This window comes from Nannospalax galili, unplaced genomic scaffold, assembly GCF_000622305.1.
Source record: "Nannospalax galili isolate Female #2095 unplaced genomic scaffold, S.galili_v1.0 scaffold286, whole genome shotgun sequence".
NCBI classification, from domain to species: Eukaryota; Metazoa; Chordata; class Mammalia; order Rodentia; family Spalacidae; genus Nannospalax; species Nannospalax galili.
The window spans coordinates 705,100-726,236 of record NW_008359442.1 but is presented as its reverse complement, the minus strand read 5'-3'; the positions used below and the strand labels follow the sequence as shown (position 1 = coordinate 726,236).

Genomic DNA, 21,137 nt, shown 5'->3' with positions numbered 1-21,137 from the left:
AGGAGGGGAGTAGAGGGCGGGGGGGGGGGGGGGGATGGAAGGGTGAATGTGGCTTAGGGAGTCCCAGCGCGGAGATAGCAATTACTAATAATAATTATTATTATTGTTGTTGTTAATTAGATTGCTTCATCGAAGCATCTGGGATTGTGTAGAATTTTCGTTGTTTTAGTTTTAACGCAGCTCTAAGGGTTTTTTCTTGTGATCTTCTGTCTGCTGTTACTTTATTCACAGAGTTATTTACTTCATAACATCAACTGCTTGTCTTTGTTTTAGCTCCCACAGTCTTGAACTTCATTGAAATATTTTGAACTCAGTTTTAGTATTTTTAGGTTGAAGAGGCATGAGTCCTACTTTTGTTACCCTTTGGGGTTTAATATTGATGTCAAACTTGAACTTACACTTGAGTCCTTTCTTAAGAGACATGGAGTTCAGAGTCTGTTTTATAATTTTATAGTATTTTTATTTTTGATTTATAATTTTTTATTTTTTAAGTTCTTCCTTAGACAAAATGACTGAAAACAAATAAGTGAAAATTAAAAGTTTTCCATGCCAACAGCTTTGAAAGTAAAAGCACTGTTTTATTTTGTGAAAGTGAACAAAAATTATTGATTTCAGAAAGCCATTTTGTTTTTTTTTAAATATTTTGTTTGTTATTTTTATTTTATGTGTATGAGTGTATTGTCTGCATGTAAGTAAGCACCTGTGTCGTGCAATGCGGTGGAGGTCAGAAGAGGGTTTCGGATTCCCCTGGAACTGGAGTTAAGGATGGTTTGTAGCCGCCATGTGGGTGCTGGGAATCAAACCCGGGTCCTCTGCAAGAGCAGTCAGTGTGCTCTTAACCACCGAGCCATCTCTCCAGCCCTAGAAAGCCATTTTGTAACACAGCAGGCAATACCTTCAGAGTGATGTAAAATCAACTTTGTGCAAGCAGCACAAAGTTAACAGATTCCATTGTCCAGACAAAATAAACTTTAAAATATCCTTTTGTTGTCATGTATAGTAACAAATTCTATGGATTATATATAGTTATTTATGTACAAAAATTTATTATATTATTCCGGTTTTCCAGATATTATAAACATTGATATATACTTTCAGAGTTTATAGGGATTTTTTTTTAAAAAAAAAAAATCAAGAGTAATTACTTTGTGGGTGGAGAGACGGTTCAGCAATTAAGAACACTGGCTGCTCTAGCAGAAGACCCAGATTCCATTCCCAGCACCAATATGGTGGCTAACAACTACCCATAAGTCCAGTTCCAGGGGGTCCAATTCCCTCTTCTGACTTCTGTGGGCATTGATGACATGGGTACACTTACATCCAAGCAGGCAATACATTCATACACACAAAATAAAAATAAAAAGTAAAATATTTTCAAAAAGAATCAATACTTTGTGGTGTATTTGTGTGTATTGAACCTGGGTTTTCTGCAAGAGCAACCAGTGCTCTTAACGGACATTTGGTATTGTTTTCAGTGACTATCTTATTTATTTATTTATTTATTTATTTATTTATTTATTTATTTATTTATTGGTCTTTTTGAGACAGGGTCTCCCTGTAGCCCCAGCTGGCCTGGAACTCGCTGTGTAGACCATCATGCTGTCCTTGAACTCACAGAGATCCTCCTGCCTCTGCATCCTGAGTGCCGGGACTAAAGGTGTACGTCACCACACCTGGCTCTTTCTTAATTTTTAAAACAGAGTTTCTCAGAGAACCTGGAGCTCACCAATTCAGGCACATAGGCTGGCCAGCTAACCTGAGGGATCCTCCTTTCTCCACCTCCGTGGTGCTCCCACTTACCTCTGTTCATCATCTTCTACTAAGCCTCTAGACTTCTAAGACTTGGGGTATAAGAAGTTTTTGAGAATTTCCACAGATTACACTGTGGTTAGCATTTGTGTTTATTCGGCCAACTAACGACTTAGCAGATCTAAGCACTTAACTTGCTTATTCATCTTGTTGGCTAACTCTTGTTTACCTGAAGTTACCATCACATGAACAAAAAGATAATCTACTTACAACACTATGGAAAATGCAGTTTTTATTCCTTCTATAATGATGTCAATCAAGTGACAGGTAGTATTTAGGTCCAGTGATAAGGAAGAGAGCTTCCATTTAGCAGGCTGTGTGGTTTCCACTCAGTTCTTTAGGAACTGCTGAATGAAGCCTTCCGTTTCCTTGTTTGTTTGTTTCTATGTGGGGCAAATTTTTCAGCAGCAAGGAATATTTGTAATACTGCAGTGGCGGGCCTTGCTGGGCACTGCTCAGGTTGAATTGCAGAATTATAACCTAGTATTTTTGTGCTTACTTAACCAACATCTCTAAGGGATCCATTTTTCATTTGTAAGATGAAGATAATACCTGAATCATATTTGGCACATTAAATATAGTCATGTTATGAAAGCTATACGCCTTTTCCTTTTTAAGAGTGTTTGATATTGGAGTGTGGAGAATCAAATCAAAGTTATTAGCTATTATTTGTGTCATCTCATTTGTTTCCTTGACCAAATTGATAATTGTGCCGTTGCTTAGTAACTGTTTAGTGAAGAGAAAATTGTGGAATCCTTGAAAAACCAAAGGAGGCCAAATGAACTCAGAGATCAGCAAAAATTTTCCTGGCCAGATCTTTCTCTCCCTACACGCTGCTGTAAAATGTCTCTAAAATCAAATGGTGCAGGAATGTAGGGAATGTATTCAGGTTAACTGCTGTTTGTTATGTTCAACAGAATTGTCCAGATTTGTTAATGGCAGTAAAAAACAAAAAACAAAAAAGAACCTTAAAAATTCTCATTTACATTCAATTTCTTTTCTTCACACTATTTTAAATTGAGTTTTTTGCTTGTTTTTTTGAGATGAAGTCTCCCTGTATCTGCAGCTGGCTCTGAACTCACTATGTAGACTAGGCTGGCATCTATCTCATAGAGACCTGCCTGCCTCTTCCTCCCTAGTGCTGAGATTACAGGTGTGTGCCACCAGGCCTGACTGCATTTTTTTTAGAAAAGGTAATGACAAAGTGATGGATTTCATTATGGCATTCTCATACGCATACGTTATTAGGCATTACTCTCACTCCTCCCTTCCCCGAGTGCACCCTGTCTTCTCCTTGTCTCCTCTCCTCACTCCAAACAATCCTCTTTTAATTTCTTAATGTTACATGAAGACCAAAGTTGAAGCTTTTCAAAAAACTTGATAGCTTTCTTCAGTCAAGGGAAATTTTGAAGTTACAGTATTTAGCAGAGGTATATGTTTGATCCAGGGGAACATGTTTGATGCAACAGTCAGAATGATGTGCCCTATTCTATGAATAAGCTTTAATACCCAGTTCAAATCATTGCAACATTGTTCTATACGTTACCTGCTTCCTTAAGCTCTTGAACATGGTGGGTATTTCACAGACATTTAAGAAATAAGTGAATAGCAATATATATGAATATATACCTTTATAAATCCTGTATTAGCTGCATTTGGCCATTTAAGCACTAAGAAGGATTATTGTAAATAGCATAACAATTATAACCCAGGTTTGTGGGTATTAAAGAGCCTAAAGAACCATGTATTTCATGTTTGACTATCATAAACTAAAGGTGATATGCCAGCCTTGTCAGAGGGACACCTGACTTGGAGTGGAAACTCTAGAATTGTAAGTTTAAATAAACCATTTTTGTCATCTGATAGGGTTATTAATGGCCTCAGGTATTTCATTATAGTGATGGAAAGCTGACTAATACGGTCCCTATCAGAAGATTGTCAGGATATGCACCTGTGCCCAGGGATCCTGGATACATACTCAGCTTTTTGAAGTTTGGGGCTGGGAGAAAAGAATTGAGGGTGAGCATTACCATGTAGGTGTGCCTCCCTACAGACCCATCTTGTTCCTTATGCTGCAACATGGCTATTTGCTATTGGTTTGTATCTTACTGTCTCGTCCGAAAACTAGGGAATACTGTGGAAGAGGGGGAATCTTTCTGATTGTAAGAGCTAGAGGTAGTGGATCAAAGGAAGCCATGCTTTCTGGACAGAGCAGGACAAGGGCATGTGTGAACTCAAAGTGGTTGTGACAGCATTCTTAAGACCTTATGCAAGCTTAAGACAGACAAGTGCCAGCATGGAGAGGGGAGCTGGGCATGGTGTCCCACTGGTAGCTGCTTGGAGTGGGAGAGTCACTTTTCTTTTAACGCTGTGATTCCTGGTAGGTTGACCATGTTCCAGTGGATGGCCAATAGCCAAGATTATACAGGCAGCACTAATTGAACTCAATGTTGTTTTTTTCTTTTTCTTTTTTTAAATGAGGACACAAAGTTGGGTAGGTGGGGAAAGGGGGAGGATGGGCATGGGAGGAGTGGGGGATGGGGGTCTGACTGAGATAAAAATGTGTTGTATGAAATCCTCAAAAAACTAATAAAAATGACTTCCCCATTTAAGAGAAAACTCCAGGTCTCTTCTTCGAGACCTAGACTTTGTACTGTATCTTGCCTAAGATATCTAGTAGAAATACTAAGTCAGCACAGACAAAATAGAACTGTTGATGTCAAACACCAGTCCAGGCCCTTCCCCAGGCTTTCCACTACTGCACCCTAACTGCTCGTGCCGAAATACAGCATGTCTCAATGATTCCTGTGTTTTCTTAATGCCTAATTTGGTGACTCTACCACCTGGAGACCTACTGAACTCAGGTTCTTCTTGCACCACTGACATGGCTGCCCATATGCAGCCTGTATTTTTCTCTCCGTCCTTTTCCTGTACTGGTTTTTTTCAGTGGTCATCCATTACCACTATGTGAAAGTCACAATAACTGTTTGAAGGTATGAATAAGGTGTTTAAATGCCCCACATCTTCCCTTCTCCAGTGTCTCTCCACTGCGAACAGTATGATACCAGATCTTACACTGATTCACTTACTTCTCAAGAGACCAGTCTATTTTTTTCCCGTTTTCCCTTATGTTCTTTCCTTATCTGGGGGAATTTGGCCAGTGTTATCTCACAATGAACTTGTTTTGTTAACTCTCATTTCAAAGCATATGCAAAGACTATACATAGGCTAAATTCAACAGAGATTTTATGAACTCCCAGTAGGTAAAGTTCAAGTTCACAGTGCCTTGCTATATAATTTGATAAAGATATTTTTTTTTCTGAAAAGTATAATGGCAGTAAAACCTAACTTTAGACTTATAAAAATATCTAAATATGTGCAAAAAAGCATACTCATTATTCTAAGAAAATAATAACTTTTTTTTTTGTGGGGTTGCTTTTTTAATTTTATGAACTCCCAGTAGGTAAAGTTCAAGTTCACAGTGCCTTGCTATATAATTTGATAAAGATATTTTTTTTTCTGAAAAGTATAATGGCAGTAAAACCTAACTTTAGACTTATAAAAATATCTAAATATGTGCAAAAAAGCATACTCATTATTCTAAGAAAATAATAACTTTTTTTTTTGTGGGGTTGCTTTTTTACAGATTTCCTAGCTTGGGTATTCATTGACAATACCGTCGAGATGCACTTACAAAGGGGGCCACATACATTAAAGAAAATTGTTACCTTTATTAAAATGACATCCATTTTTATCCTCAGCATTAGGAAAAGGCAGTTATTTTCTCTGGGAAGTGACGACAATAACAGCAGCAACAGAACTGTGCAAAGTAAGACACATTTTCGCCTTGAATAACTGCTGAAATCGTTCTCATACTGAATAGCTCTTTGAGGTTAGAAGTATTTTCCATGTATTTCTTAGTGCTTTAGCCCAATTTATTGCTACTTACTGGCTTCCTCCTTTGTGGGGTTGATGTTTTCAAAGGCTGCAACAGAAGCGAATGCAATGTCAGAACCCACATTCCTCTGAGGCCGCCTTCGATTAGATTCCTTGTTATTGTGTTTCATTGGTGGAACTCTGGCTACATTTTGAGTTAAGTACTTCAACTTGTCCAGGGACCACACAGCTTTGTGCAACACCCTAGGACATTTTGGAGCAGAGCTAAGGGAACATTTGTTCATTCATTTAACAGCAAGCTAGTGAAGACCATTGAACACAAAACATGGTGGTAGTCATAGAAAAAAATCAGAAAAGAATTTTAAGGTGAGGCCCTGCCAAATGGAACCCCCAGCTTATATATAAAGAGAAAGAAATACAAGTTATAACAATGAGGTGTTAATTCCCAGTGTTTAGTCCGTTTTCTGTTACTGAAACAGACTGAGACTAGGTAATTCATAAAGAAAAGAGCTATCTTACAGTTTGAAGGGTGGCTGACCAAGAGCTTGGTGCTGGCAGATTCTGGAGAGCTGTGTCATAATGTGGTGGGTAGATGGCGTGGCATGGTGACATCAAGCGAGCATGCTTCTGGAGCTCACTGTAATAATAATCCCCTTTCCTGATGGCCTGTCATTCAAGAGAGCTCTGCCCAGTCACCTCTCAAAGGTCCCATTGCTCAAACTCCCTGATCACGTGACTTTGGACATTAACTTTCCATCACATGAAATTTGGGTGGCACATTCAATCCCTAGCAAGGAATGGCCAGCAAATGGATAACAGCAAACAAGCAACAAAATGTCATTTTCTTCTAAATTCTCATTTGAGATAAGAGAGAGGAACCAATTCATAGTGGTAATTTGTTGGTACAAAAATTAAGATATGAACTATGGCTTTTTTCCTGATTTCTAAATTGATTGATACATAAACCGGTATTTTAGTTGTTCATTTAGCTGTGTATTCTTTTATAGAAAATAATAATGAAACCAAGTCAGTACTACATGAGGAAATGCAGCACTCCTGTCACTAGAAGAATAACAAGCATGATTTTTCTGTCAAACCTGTCTAAACAATTCAGCATCTCCAGCCTTTGTTCAAGTGAACATAAACAAGACAGCACATTGTTCTGCTGTCTTTTTCCTTCAGAGTGGCAGAATTTTTCTTTTCACAAAGACAAACGCTCGGCCTGATATGAACCTTTGCCTACAGCCCTACTTGGGCTGATTTCCGACAGCCCCTCACTCAGTGCCTAGCTGACACCTGCCCTGTGTGATATCTGATCACTGGGGTTGCTCCTGCTCTCTGAGTAGATCTCTGGTAAATAACTGAGGAAAGAATGTCCAGATGAAGTTTGGATGCCTTCCAGTGGCTGTCTGTAACTGAAAGCCTTACCAATGGAAGCAAATTTCCAGCTGAAGGGAGTTTGTATTGTGTTCTGATATTTTAGAGGTGGAAATAGTCCTCATTTTATGGACTACAATGGACTCTTTGTCCATAGCGCCCGACTCCTTTTGTTTTTTTTTTTTTTTTTTTTTTTCTGGTTGCTTTAAAAAAAAATCTGAGACCACATAATTTATAAACATTTCTGGAGGCACCAGGAAATTGTAAGGTCCCATTTCTCATAGATAGCTCCTGCTATTTCTTCACAGGGTGGAAAGGCAAAGGACTTCTTCGAGCCTCTTTTGCAAGAGTGATGATAATCCTTCTTCCTGGCTTACTCGCCTTACCTCTCACAAGCCCCTATCTCTTCAAACCATCATGGTGGGGGTTAGGTTTCAAAATATGAATTTTTGTGGAAACACAATTGTTCAGAACATAGCAAACTTCCTTTGCACTCACATAAGTATATATTTTAAACCTGATGAGAAAGCATTTCAAATTTTCTTCTTTTTTTGGGGGGGAGGAATAAAATTTTCTTATTGAAATTACTCACAAATGGTTGAATCTGAGATCGTTTGAGAACCTGCCCAAACTTTCTGTTTGAAGTTTAATGTTCTAAAGAATGATTTTTTTTTCCCACTGGGGGTGCTGGTGGTGGTGGTGGTGAATAATCCCAGCGCTCAGAGCTAAGGACAGGCAAATCTCTGTGAGTTAGAAGCTAACTTGGTCTATATAGCGAGTTCTGGGTGAGCCAAGGCAACATAGTGACCCTGTCTCAAAAAAAAAAAGTGATGATTTTTCAAGCAACATAAGAGAATTGATATTAAAGCTTATTTAAATATGACTTTTGTCTTTCCTGGAATAATTTAAAAAATGTAAACTTGTACTAAGGAATAGTTTGTTTTCAGAATGGTGTCTACATAACTGATTGATTTGTTCATTCTATAAAATTTCCTTTTTGGAGGAAACTTCAACTATGTGAACTCAGCACCACAGAAAACCTCCTGGGTGTGGAATTACTTTCTGGTGTGGAGAGACAGACTTTATGAATAAGCATAGGAGTGAGCCACTTTATAGCTTAGGAGGTGACACATTTTGACAAATGTAAAGACATAAAATAGAGTCAAGGATACAATATTGTATAACTGTAATAATTCAACTGTAAACCTAAAAATTTACAGCCAATTTTGAAAGAGATGCATCCTACCTCAGGAAACCGTTATTGAATATGTCAATTGTGTTGTAATGATATGCTTCTTCTAAGTATGTTGTTATTAAATAAATCATTTTTAAAAATTAAAAAAAAATAGAGTCAAGGAGATTCAAAATATGAGATGGAGGTGGTGGCAGTGCGCACAGTTCAGTGAAGAGGACTGAGTCTTACTGGGAAGTTGAGATAATGAAGAGGCGAGGAAGGTGAGGTCAGTCATACATCTATGCAGGAAAGAGGGTATTTGGGAATAGGAGATGACTAAGGCCAAGTCGCTAAGGCAGAAATGTACCTGGCAGCGGTTAGGGACAGAAGGAAAGTCAGATGCTTGAGGCAGAGCATGTGACTGACAGCATGAAGATGGGGAAGCAACAGGTGGTCAGACCATGTAGGGCTCTGCTAGACTTTATAAGGCTTTGACTTTTCCATGACTCAAAATGGTAAGACATCTTAGGGTTTGAAATGATGAAGGATGTGCTCAGACAGAGTACTTTCGAAAATGCTCAAGGAGATTCTGAATGAATATAGATCTGGAGTAGTGCAGAGCAAAAACAGAAACAGAGAAGCATGTTAGGAGACTCTCATAAGGCTGGATTATTAAAAGGTAGAGTCAACAAATGGCAGACAGACTATGTGAAAGAGAACCCATACATGATGTTCTGTCAAAAAGAAAGCTGAATAATCTAGGTGTAGACAGTCAAGAAAGAGCACAGGTTTTAAAATCTTTAGCACTGTGGGAAGGCAACAGGATAAACAGATTCTGTCTCGAGCTGTTTTCACTTCCCTCTTCATAACTAGGTACCAGGACATGAAACTTTCCAGCCAGACCCTGCGCACCCATCGCCTTTCCTTTCGCCTTGAGCTCTATTCTACAAGATCTTTGCCTTTTCTATACACCATAGTCCTCAGAACTCTTCCTAGAAATCTCTCCCCGAAGAAGCAGTCAGCCTGAAATGAGTCTGTCCTAGTTCTCTGTTTCGTTGCCTATATTGCACATTCCACCCTCATATGCTGTCATTTTTGCATTTTTATTGAATTTTTGTAATTTTTATGCAATATAGTTTGATGAAATTAAGATCTGCTTCCCTCTCTCCACCTCCTGCAACTGTCCTCACCCAATATCCGACCCAATTTAATGAACACACACACACACACACACACACACGTATAAAATCACCTGTAGAGTATGACTTGTGTCGCCCAATGTCTTTTAGTGTGAACCCAATCACTGGGCCCACCAAGAGTCCCAGCCCTGTCTTTCCCTCACCCCCAGCAGCCATCAACTGCCCAAAGTTCCTTAGGTTGGGTTGGGACTTCTTACTCACTTCCCCATGTCTATGCTGAGATTTTTGGCTGGTATGAGCTTGTATAGAACTTGTGCATGCTGTCATCACTGTTGTGAGTTCATATGAGTAACTGACCAACTGTCGAGAAGACACTGTTTCCTTGTGGTCATCCACCCCCTCTGGCTTGGCTCTTACCATCTTGCCACCTCCTCTTTTGCAATGATCCCTGAGCCATTGGTGGGGGTGGGGGGGCAGAGGTTTCAAATAGCTGTCCTGTTCAGGGATAAGCACTCTGCAGCCTCTTGTCCCTGCACATTGGCTAACTGTGGGTCTTTCATATACTGTCTTATTGTCTGTCTTCTCATTGGAATCTGAACCCCAAGAACCCTCAGATCTTACCACTTCTGCTTTGCTAAATATATGTTTGCTACCATATAGAGACGCAGAGCTCACATCCCTGCATTTGGCAGACAGCAAACAGTAACGATCGGATAAAGACATCTGCTAATGGTAAAGCAAGTCATAGTGCACTGAGGTACTAACCCCAGGACCATTCAGTATCTGGAGATTAGGAAAATGTTTTCATGTAGTCTAGTTGGTCAAATACCGAAAGTAACACTATGAATAAGTAAACAAGATACCTGTTACATAATTCATTGAGAAGTGAGAGGAAAAGCTGATAGACACATATGGAGGGGGAAGAGTTTAAATGTAGAAGTATTGACCTTCAGAGTTAAAGGGAACAGGGCAAGCACCACACACAGGTTGAAATCTTGGAACATCTCTTTGTGCTGTCTCTGAACATCTGTTACAGTACACAACACATAGTGCACAAAGAAGTATATTCTAATCTTTGGTGATTTGGGTTATTTGAAAGATAGTTTTCATTTTGCTAATGGAATGATAGGGAACATTTGACTAGGGAGAGTGAAGTGAGGAGGGTACTTCTGACTACCATATAGATAGAGACACAGAGCTCACAGAACATCCGGCTGACAAGTTCTGTGAGAATAAACAGGTTTCCTCAGGAAGTAACTACCTCTGCTCTCTTTCAGCCTGGTAGGGTTTCTGAAGAGTGGAATTTGCCAGTAGGTGGTGGATTAGAGACAAGTTCAAATGGTTTTCTTTTTTTTTTTTTTTAAACCTATTTGCTGATATGATAGCCTGAATGAAATATCCCGGCAAATCTGTAAAGGCTAATTCTAATGAGTTTTTTTTTTCTTTTTTTTAAATAACAAAGCATTCAATTATAATGACAATTTTAATTACTCACACTTCAGGAGCTAATATAATTTCTAAGTGGAAAGCTGACCTTTACTTCTCAAGGAAGAAAGAGAAATGCTTTTTGTTAGAATAGTAGTAATTTTTGGAAGTATAGTTCTGAAGTGATTTCCTTAGAAATGTGTAAAAGCCAGTGACCGGTGGGATTAATGCTTAAATTGGATAAGCCATGCCTTCGAAGCTTGGGGTTTAGGGAAGAGATGGTCTGTAAACAGGAAGTTCCATGGCTGCTGGACTCTTGTGGAGACTGTCAGTCCATTCAGTTGGGACTTGGGGGCAGGGTGGATTTGAAAGCCTGCAAGTTACATTCCACATATGACATTGGAGTTCTTTAGAAGATACATAATTTAGTGTGACTTTTATTTCTGTATTTCTTATTTAGCGTATTTCTGTATTTAGTGTATTTCTCATTTCTGTTCTGTTTTGTTTATTTGATTACTTTTTTTTTTTTTTACTGTGTTAGATATCTCTGGATGGCTTAATGCTTGCTATGTAGCTGAGGATAACTTTGAACTAGTGGCTGTCTCCTGAGCCTTGGAATTACTCACTTGGGGTCAACACACCTAGTTTGCATGTATTTCTGACACTTGTTTTGTTGCAAAGAAGTGCTATGACCTTCCAAGCGTAGGTTCAAAAAAAGTGAGATACTTCGAGAAGAATGACTTCCACTTAGGAAATCTCAGGCTTACCCAAAGCATGTCTTGAGTATGTCCGTGGAATATTAAATCAATTTAGTTTGTTTTGCAAAGAGTTTCAAATGGCCACATGACCACAAGCATCCATGAATGGAAAGAGAAATAAGTATCCTTGGAGAGGTTAAAAACAAATTCTACCTGAATTATTGTGGTTTGAAGATGGCTTTTCCAGCTCTTAACACATTGGCTATAGAAACTTCCTGTTTTCTACGAACTAGTTAGAGGTTTTTTTTTGTTGTTGTTGTTGAGAGACAGAGAGAGAGAGAGACAGAGAGACTGAGAGAGACAGAAAGACAGAGAGACACAGAGAGAAAGAGAGATTATAGCAAAGTATTTATATATTTTGTGACTTTTCAGAGCCTCAGTCTCAAAATTCTAAAAACCAAGATGGTATACTGCAATCTCAGCTTTATGAAGCTTTCGGTCAGTGGGCAGTTCAAATCGCTGTACTGCTATTGTGTGCTTATCACTTTCTGATAGGAAGAATGCTCGTTTGTCAATTATTTCTCTTCAGTCCTTCGTGTTTCTTGTGAGTAACGAGAGATCAGCTTGTTTTATAGCCATCATCATTGCAAAAGAAAAAAGTAGTGGGCTCTGCTGCTTTCTTACCAACCAAATAATTCTGTTTATTTCCAGTCAACTGATGCTAGGACATAGATTGTGATGGGATTTTTCAAAAGCTATGGAAATTCATAAACTTTATCCTATTGTATTTTTTTTTAAATAGTATATGTATTTTCTATCCCGTGTTGTTATATACTACTGGTTAATAAGCTTCAATGAACTTTGGTGCAGTAACAAATGAACCTTGAAATTTTAAGGACTTAATGAAGCTCATATTCACTTTTCTTTCGTGTCACACTTAGAATTAGACGGTTTTCTCAATGTCTCTTGATATAGAGACTCAGGGTGTCTATCAACAGTTTATTCCAGAAAAAATATGCCTATTTTATTCCTATTATAGAGTGATTTAATCAATTACTTCTTCAACGAGAACAACTGACAGCAGAGGTTCTCTGACTTTTGCATGTGGACTCGATGTTCTCTCTATTTTTCCTCCTGGAAATGTTTTATTTGGGATATCTATTAGTTGAGAAAAAACCGTACAAGAAGCTAAGAGCTTGGGACTGTGAGCAGGACTTCTGGAACCCAGAACATCAATTTCCAATGTAAAAGGGGATTTGTATTCTGAGGAACTTCTCAGTCTTAAGCTTGGAATGACTGTCTGTCTCTTCTTTTCAGTCTGGAACAGTGACTGATAGAAAGCAACAACATGATAAATTCTTGTTGAAGACAGGAACTCAAAACTTCTCTTACTTTTACCTTCACTGTAAAGCACATCCCATCGTGAAAAGTATTTTGCCTGTTTGAAAGTACTCCCCATCTTTATATACCCTAGGCTACGTTCGCAATGAACGCTTTCGAACAAAGATGCAGACTTGACCCATTATAATTCGGTGTTAAAAATAGGAATTAAAGAATAGTTCCCAGAGCTGAGCCTAGTAGTGCACACCTTTAATCCCAGCATTCGGGAGGCAGAGGCATGTGGATCTCTGTGAGATCGAGGCCAGCCTGGTCTACATAGCAACTTCCAGGCTTGCTGGGGCTACAGGGATGGACTGCTTTCCACTGCTCAAAGATAGTACAGTACTATGCAATAAAGATAAACTGCATATTGTGAACAATGGAGAGAGTAACCTAGTTTTTCATGGTTTAAGGAGAATATTACTGGTTGATTTTTCATTTAGAAGGTCCTTAGGAAGTAGTTGTTTTTCTGGAGAGAGAGATGGATTTTCAGAACTGCATGAATCAGGCAATTGTCATCCACGTCTTGATCTGCAAGTCAGTCACTCATTTGCAAGAATAAAGCACACTCCTGAAGACAGCGACCTTGCTGTCTTTTATGCTCTACACTTTCTCCTCCTTTGGAAAATTCTATAGAGTCTAACTTCACTAAGCTAAAAAGCTGAGAGCACATCTCCGGCAAATATCTGTTTCCCTTGTGTTTCTACGTGCTTATATGAAGAATGTTTAAGGTTAATCTCCCTCCTTGTTAGGTCAGTGTTTCATTATGTCAGCAAGGGCAGCCTTTCTGCAAATCTTTGTGAAAATGGGTGTGCTATGTTTAAAGCAAGATGAACTTGTTTTATTTATTAACTAAACACCGGTATTTCTCATGTTAAATAAAATATCAGCTTCTTGCTTTTGAAGTGAAAAAAAGGAGGAAATGAGTTCATTTAGACAATTACCAGGCAGACCTAATAAGTTCCATGATGTTTTCTGGTCACAGTATTAATGTATCAGTAAATAAAGCTTAGATTATTAGGGGCTCCAAGCATTTGTTGATAAATGTATTACAGTTTTATCTTTTGCTTTTCTTGTGTGTTTCTGAGACCAATGAACATAAAACACTGAGGAGGATCCACTGGTTTATGGAGATACGTGTTGGAGGGATTGTGTTGCAATGTGATGTTTACTCTACTTGAAATGCATCTGTTCTTGGGCAATGAATGATTTGCAATTACTGTGTTTCTTGAGCAATTACTGTGTTAATGCCTGATTCTCTTGAACATCTTCACATTCTTCCCTAAAACAAAACTCTACCTCCTTCATCTGTGACCCCTTTTACGATGAAAAGCTACAAAGAGTAAAGTTATATATGGAGCATCATGTGTCTTCTGAGGTTTGAAAATTTTGAAATAAATATCAATTTCAATTTTGTTGCCCTTTGTTTACCTAAAGATGCGAGGGAAAAAACAAAACAGAACAAAAAAATTAGGTCTTTAGATTCAGCCATAACTGAAGTAGTAGTCTATTCCAGATTTAAATATTCAGCCCTTCTAGGGCTGCTTTCTGAGTTATTCAGCTACTATTTGTAGGTTTGTGAGAATAACTTTTGCTCCCTAAACTTAAAATACTTATTGTGAAAATGAAGTAACACTATATTTGACACATTCTATTTTCACAAAATTTTAATAAGCCCATGTAGTATATTTTGGTTATAGATCACATCACAAAAATGTGTACAGTATGGGATACACAGAAATTCAAAATGAGAAAAGAAAAAGTATCTTCAAGATGCCTAAAGTTATGAGGCCTGGCTGGTGGAAAATAGCCTTCAGTCTCACCATCTAGAAATTCCTCCAATACTGATTAATTAGTACTGTGCAATTGCTCAGAACTGTTTATAATTTGAATGGGTCTGTTTTTGCTTTTCTGGGAAGAATAATTTTTTTTTCATTTCTAAATAAACAAACTTAGTAGTCACTTAGTCTAATAAAGTAAATCAATCCAGAAATATCTTGACAGTGCAACCCAAACCTTTGTGGATAATGTGAGTTCTTTCTTTTTAATTTTAGAATCAACCTTGTCCTATGTTAGGCAGCTGGAGGCCAGAGTCAGACAGCTGGAGGAAGAAAATCGCATGCTGCCCCAGGTGGGTGACTTCCAGAAACTCCCAGCTAGTCAGTGTCATTTGAGTTGTAGCTTTTATTTGAAATCTAAAGTCTCACTTTCATGTTCTCCTTTAAATTATAGAAATCATTTTTGTAAATAACCATTCATCACGTAGACTGTGATAATGTTCCATGAAAGCCATCATGCTATCCAGATTGCTAAGTGGTACACATTCACATCCCTGCGTGTCAACAAGAATGTGGAGGGATTATGAAAGGAGGGAGAAAATAATAGTGACAGAGCTTACTGTTCATTGCACCATTCGTGTAGCTGGTGGGTATAGGGAAGGGACTCATCTTAATGGAAACTTTGCTAATTTTTGAACTAAGTAAAGTTATAGGTTGAAAGTTCATATTTTAATTAAATTAGTGCTTTCTAAAATTCTTCGTGATAAAACGCTTTTAATGCAACAAAGCAATGACAGTAATTGACAGTTTGTACTTTGGGACAATTCTTATCCTTGGTGAATGTAAAGTGACTATTTTTCTGGGAAATTTAATGACCTGTCATATATTTCACTATAAAATGGTTTATGTAGACTGTTGAATTGGTGAGAATCATGTTCTTTTGGGAGGCGGTGGTTTTCAGAAAAGGTTTTATTGAGAAATTCAACAAATCTACAGACTCTAGGGTAGTTTTCTTTACAGGCAGGAAGACAGTAATGTATTTCAATGTTTTGTAAGGGTATTCTAAGCAGCAAGTCACTAGAATTCTCACATTCTGGTGGGCATTTCCATTTTGTAAGTGACTAAGGGAAAATTGTACCCCAGATAATCAGTAGACAATAGTTTAAATAAAATAAGACATTTCAACCTTAATGCAGAGACCATTTGGAAAGACATTTAGGTCCTATAATGTGGTTTTCTTTTAAATTATTTTGCTCATTAGTGATGATTTAGGATGGTGTGTCCTGCATGTGAGAAAACTTTTCTGTCTCCTCCATTGGCCAACTCATTCCTCACAAATCATGGACTAAGGATTCTCAAATGCTACCTATATTAAAATTCATGGTAAAGAAGGGGTTATTTGTGCCATGAAATAAGGTACTACTGATAAACTGTCTTCTTTTTCTTTCTTACCACCCCCCTTTTCAAGTGTTTTCCTTATATACTGGACTGAGAGTATGGCTGCCCTGGACTCTTTGAAAGTATCTAACTTCTTCCTACCACAAAGAAAACTTTAAAAATATGGTTTATCACATTTGCATATCAGTTCAGGCAACTGAGAATGTGAAAGAAATAGGGAAAAAAGGAATGGAAAACAATATGGATTTGTTAATTTCTCTTTGAATGGGAATTGAGTCTTCTACCAAACACTGAAATGTGTACACCGCCTTACTATAAAAGAGACACAACTGATGTGAAAATGTTTCAAATTTTTTTTTTTCAAATCTGGGACTGGCAAGGTGTTGCTGCAGGGTTAAAGCACCTGTGGTTAAAGCTGAGGATGCAGGTTTGATTCCTGGGTTCCCACATGCACACACAACACATGCTTGTGACAGTATTTTAAAGAATCTGTAAAACTGAGGCTAGAACTTTTGAAGGAAAATGGAAGCACCTCAGGTATACTTGAAAAGTGTAACTAAGTACATAACACTTGCACGGTTAAGATGAAGAGAGATCCATTATATTCTTTTAAATGCATTGACATTTTGCTATCAGGGAAGGGTTTGTTTTTGGTTTTCCTATAGGAAAAGACTAGGAAAAAATCATGTTTTAGTGTACCTAAGATGTTGATATGAAAAACACATTTATTATATGTACCAGTGCAAAAGAAAAATATGACATTTATACATGTCAAATTCTTGCTGATTTCAGAGACATTAAAGATGGAAAAAATAGTCTTTTAGATTTAGTTAAACACATCACTTTAAAACAAAACCTACAGTTTGAAATATGTCAAGAATATGATGGATCTCAGTTTATGAACAATATTTTGTTAAATTTTTAACACTGAATGTTGCCTTCATTTACGGCTAAGGCAGATATATAATAAAATTACCAGTTGCAACTGCTCCTGTAAGCACAAGCTGACATGCACACAGATAAGAATGGATCTGAGCAGTGAAAACCATGTAAAGGAGTTCTCACAAAAGGTTGAAACTTGGGTTGGATGACACAAAGACATGCACAGCCTGTTCTTAGATGTTTTAGGCACTATTACAAATAATGTCTTCCCGGCAGAAACTATTTCTGATTGCATGATGTTAGCTGATTTGCAAGGTCAATCCAGGACTACATGCTGACATTCTTGCATAAATTAGTCTCAATATTTGAACACTTGATTTTCAATTATAAGAGCTTTCTTACTGTGCCTTGATTAGAAAGTGGGTTTTTAAAAAAATTTATTCCTAAATTTGTAAAAGAGTGCCAATTTATCTTTGGATAAATGGAACTGAAATAATTGGAGTCCTAAGTATATCAGATATCCTTTGAAGTCAGTTTCCTTTTTGATATTTCAGAGTTTAGCCCAATTATGTATGGCATTTTTTTGAAAAAGAAATCCCTCTTTATAGTAACTTCACATTCTTTATATAAAACTGTTTATAATAAACAGAAAAATCACAAGTTTAAAAATCAGAATTTATTTGCTAATGACAAAGTTCTTTCTTGTACTTAGAGTTTGTGAGCCTAGGTGTACATAAAGGCCTGAATTCATGTTGCGTGACTGTCCAAAGTTATCAGGTGCCACAATGAAGGACTTTTTATTTAAGAACAGATGGAGTAAAGTAGTTTTACCTAGTTTTGAAGAGTTGCCCACAGGCAGTGGCGTGGAATCTCAGTTCCTGCCCTGGCAGGCCATTCTCAGAAGATACCTGCTCTTCTGTGGGGAGGTAGGCCATCCCTGAGGAAGATGGAGCTCCTTCTGACACTGTGGTCTCTAAGTGTCCTGCTAGGGTTACCGGCCAACACTTTAAATCTGGTTTAGGAGCACGTTTCAATAACATCGTAAGGTAACAATAGTTTTGTTATTTTTTGAAAATGCAGTATATTTGCCAGTTATGTTATTTCAAATGAAAATGTCTTTTAAAAACGCTGGCACAAATGATTGTAAAGACTGCCTGAACTTAGGATATTCTTCCTGGGGCACATGAGCTAGTATGAATACTTTTTTTTTTTTTCAGATCACATTCAAAAATACTTGAAAGGATTGCAGAGCAATACCTGTGTGCCCAAACTGCTCAAACTCGTTTCTAGTTTCTCTAAATGAGGTGCTATGGACCCCAGATGAAGACTGCATGTATTTAAATTAATGTAATTGATATTCACGACGGTTTATTAGTTGAGTTCAAAAAAGTAGACCCTCCCACAATAGTATAAATGGCATTTATAAATAATAGATCCAATACAGTATCAAGTTGTAGTTTTAAGGAATTTTGTTTGAAAGCGAAAAGGAACACATCTGTTTTGGTATATACTTACACATAAATATGAACTTTCTCTGAATATAGAGTCATAGATTTTCAGAGCTGAGTAGGAATTTATACATTCTTTTGGACACCTCACTTTTTAAGTCAAAGAACATCAAGTTCACAGAGATTATGGTATTGTCTTGGCCAGACAGCTAATTAATGAGGGACTCAGACAAAGATGGAGATTGACCTGACAATCAGTTCATACCATTAATATAATTCAGTATAATTAAGCTACTAAATCTATCCTTATTTTCAAATTCATTTTTTTTCAGCATTTATCTTAAAACCTATCATTGGGCCTGCTTAGGCATCTAAGATTTGTGAATCATTAATTCTATCCCTGCCATAAGGAAAATGTGCTGTTTTTCTTAAAGCATTGATACCTATCACAAATGAGAGAAAGATTGCATTTTATAGGTTTCCCTTCTCCCTGACATTTCTAAAACACTTTATCATCATAAATTTGTGTTGTTAACCCATAAATGCATCTATAAAGGAAGTTCATGCATAACAGAATGTGATCAGAGAAACTTTCTGTTCCGTGCGCTGGAGGTGGTTGGGTTAGCACATAATTACTACAGTGCTTCTAAAATTGAAATATGATTAGCTATCTCAAATTCAAAGTCTTGTATCAATTGCCCTGGGTTTTCAATCATCCTTTTCTGGATGGTCACAGGGATTTATTAATGTAGCCATGTCTAGTTATATGTTGTACCTGTAATGAACAATTTTATTCAACTAGAAAATTCTTGGTTGATGTAGAGTACTTGCCTGACCACCTTACTCTGAAGAGTTAGTGCTGCCCTTTGAAGACTTCAGTTATTATTCAGATATAAACCTGAGGTAAATATACCACATTTAAAAAAAATCATTATTCTGTATTGGCTGAATTTTGCATCACAAAGTACTCTGGAAATAAAGCAAACCATTTGCTGCAGGTCCAAAGCCAATTAAGTGCATTTGTTAAAAGTCCTATTGGGAAATCTGTTCCTTTGATGAAATGTTCTGGCAGCAACATCTGCTTGGCAAACACCTTGTGTGCTTTGTGCCCCCCACGTCCTTCCACAGACCCACCCACCTCCTGAGAGCTGGTTTCCAGCATCAGTACAGGCACCCACCAGTACTGCCTGGTGTCTGCTGCCTGCCTCTGTGCTAGGCTTCATCAGACCTGTCTGACAGGCACTGCGTAGGGATCTCCACTGAGCGGGCCCCTGTCAGCAAGCATGGCTATTTCTGTTGTGCTTGTGCATAGAGAAGAATCTAATTTTAGGGATGGAAATGAAAACTCTTCCTCTCATGTGATTTGATCACAATGTGGCCTCACAATGCAGTCTTTCAGTCCCTTGAGAAGGAAACAGGGCTGTTTCCAAAGCAGTTTCTGAACAAAGGAAAAGGACCTGTCACCATTGCCAGAAGTGATGAGAAGGGTACACAGGAGCTAAGAATCTGCTTCTCACTTCCATGGCAACGCAGCTTCGGTCCAGAATCTCGAAACTGCTCCTTCAACCCTCGGATGTGTGCAAACATCACCAGCTGAGTGTGCAGGCAGAGATGGGAGGAGTGTGTGACACATGCAGTCCCTGTGCACATTCCCTTTTGTGTAGTGGAGATATTCATATTTTGTTTTTGTTTCTTTCTCCTTTTCACACTTTCTGACTTTATGATTGTCCAGATATTTTGTCATTTAATGGGGTCATAAGTATATTGTTCTTTGAGGATATAAATTGCTGGGGGAGGGGCATCCAGTAAAGCCCAAACTGTCAAGATTTCACCAGATACTAACCAATGCTAATTTACATGTATTTGGAGGGATAAAATATAATCTCCTTAGCTTTTATTTTTTACATGAAATTTTATACAGTAAGCATAAAGACACTGTTTACATGAAGTTTTTCTTAACAATATACATACTTAAAAATAAAACAGATATGATGAATGGTTGTAGACACTTTGCAGGTACAAATGCCTCTCTATTACATTTCTAAATATGTTTTCTTTCAGCTCTGCATATTTTGAGCCTGTGTACTTAAAAGTTTGGGTCTGTGTCTTATACCATTGAAAAGTTGTGATCCCCTAGAATGAAAGAAACTTTAAAAGTAGAAATTAAAGACAGCGTTCAAGAGTGAGTTAAAGACAGCGTTCAAGAATGAGTTAAAGACAGCGTTCAAGAATGAGTTAGCATTATCTAGTGGTGAGCAGCAGCCTGCAAGATGAACAGATTTGGAATGTCAGAGCAGCATCCATGTCAGGCCCTGGCCAACGAATGCTGAGGGCTCCGTACAACCATGGTGACTAGCATCTCACCAGGGATACTGAGCTCTTCTTTAAATCTGCTCTGTGATTGCTCCTTTTAGAGGAGGATCCCAAATTATCAACAGCCTTGTTTTTTTTTTTTTTTTGTTAATACAGTGCTATTTATTGGGTATTACTGTTTGAGAAGAAAATCCTTTGCAAAGTAACAACAGGATGTTGAGCGATGGCTCGGTGGTTAAGGGTATTTGCTGCGAGCCCATATCTACTCCCAGCACCCACACTGGGTGGCTCATAACCACCTGTAACTCCTTCCCAGGGGGGCTGACACTTTTTTTCTGATTCTCTTCTGGCCTCTGAGGCACCTGCACCCAGGTAGCACAAACACACACATACAAACACACAGATACACACACACAAAT

At 37.9% G+C, this 21,137-nt stretch overlaps 1 protein-coding gene across 5 annotated transcripts in view; it reads left to right on the top strand.

The window, feature by feature from the left end:
* Positions 1-21,137, top strand: part of Ccdc85a (coiled-coil domain containing 85A) — a 233,633-nt gene that overhangs the window by 166,020 nt on the left and 46,476 nt on the right. For all 5 annotated transcript variants that reach the window (XM_008822989.2, XM_008822992.3, XM_008822990.3 and 2 more), the window contains exon 3: positions 14,954-15,030. In XM_008822989.2, coding sequence (XP_008821211.1) covers positions 14,954-15,030 — 77 coding nt within the window. The remainder of the gene's footprint in view (positions 1-14,953; positions 15,031-21,137) is intronic.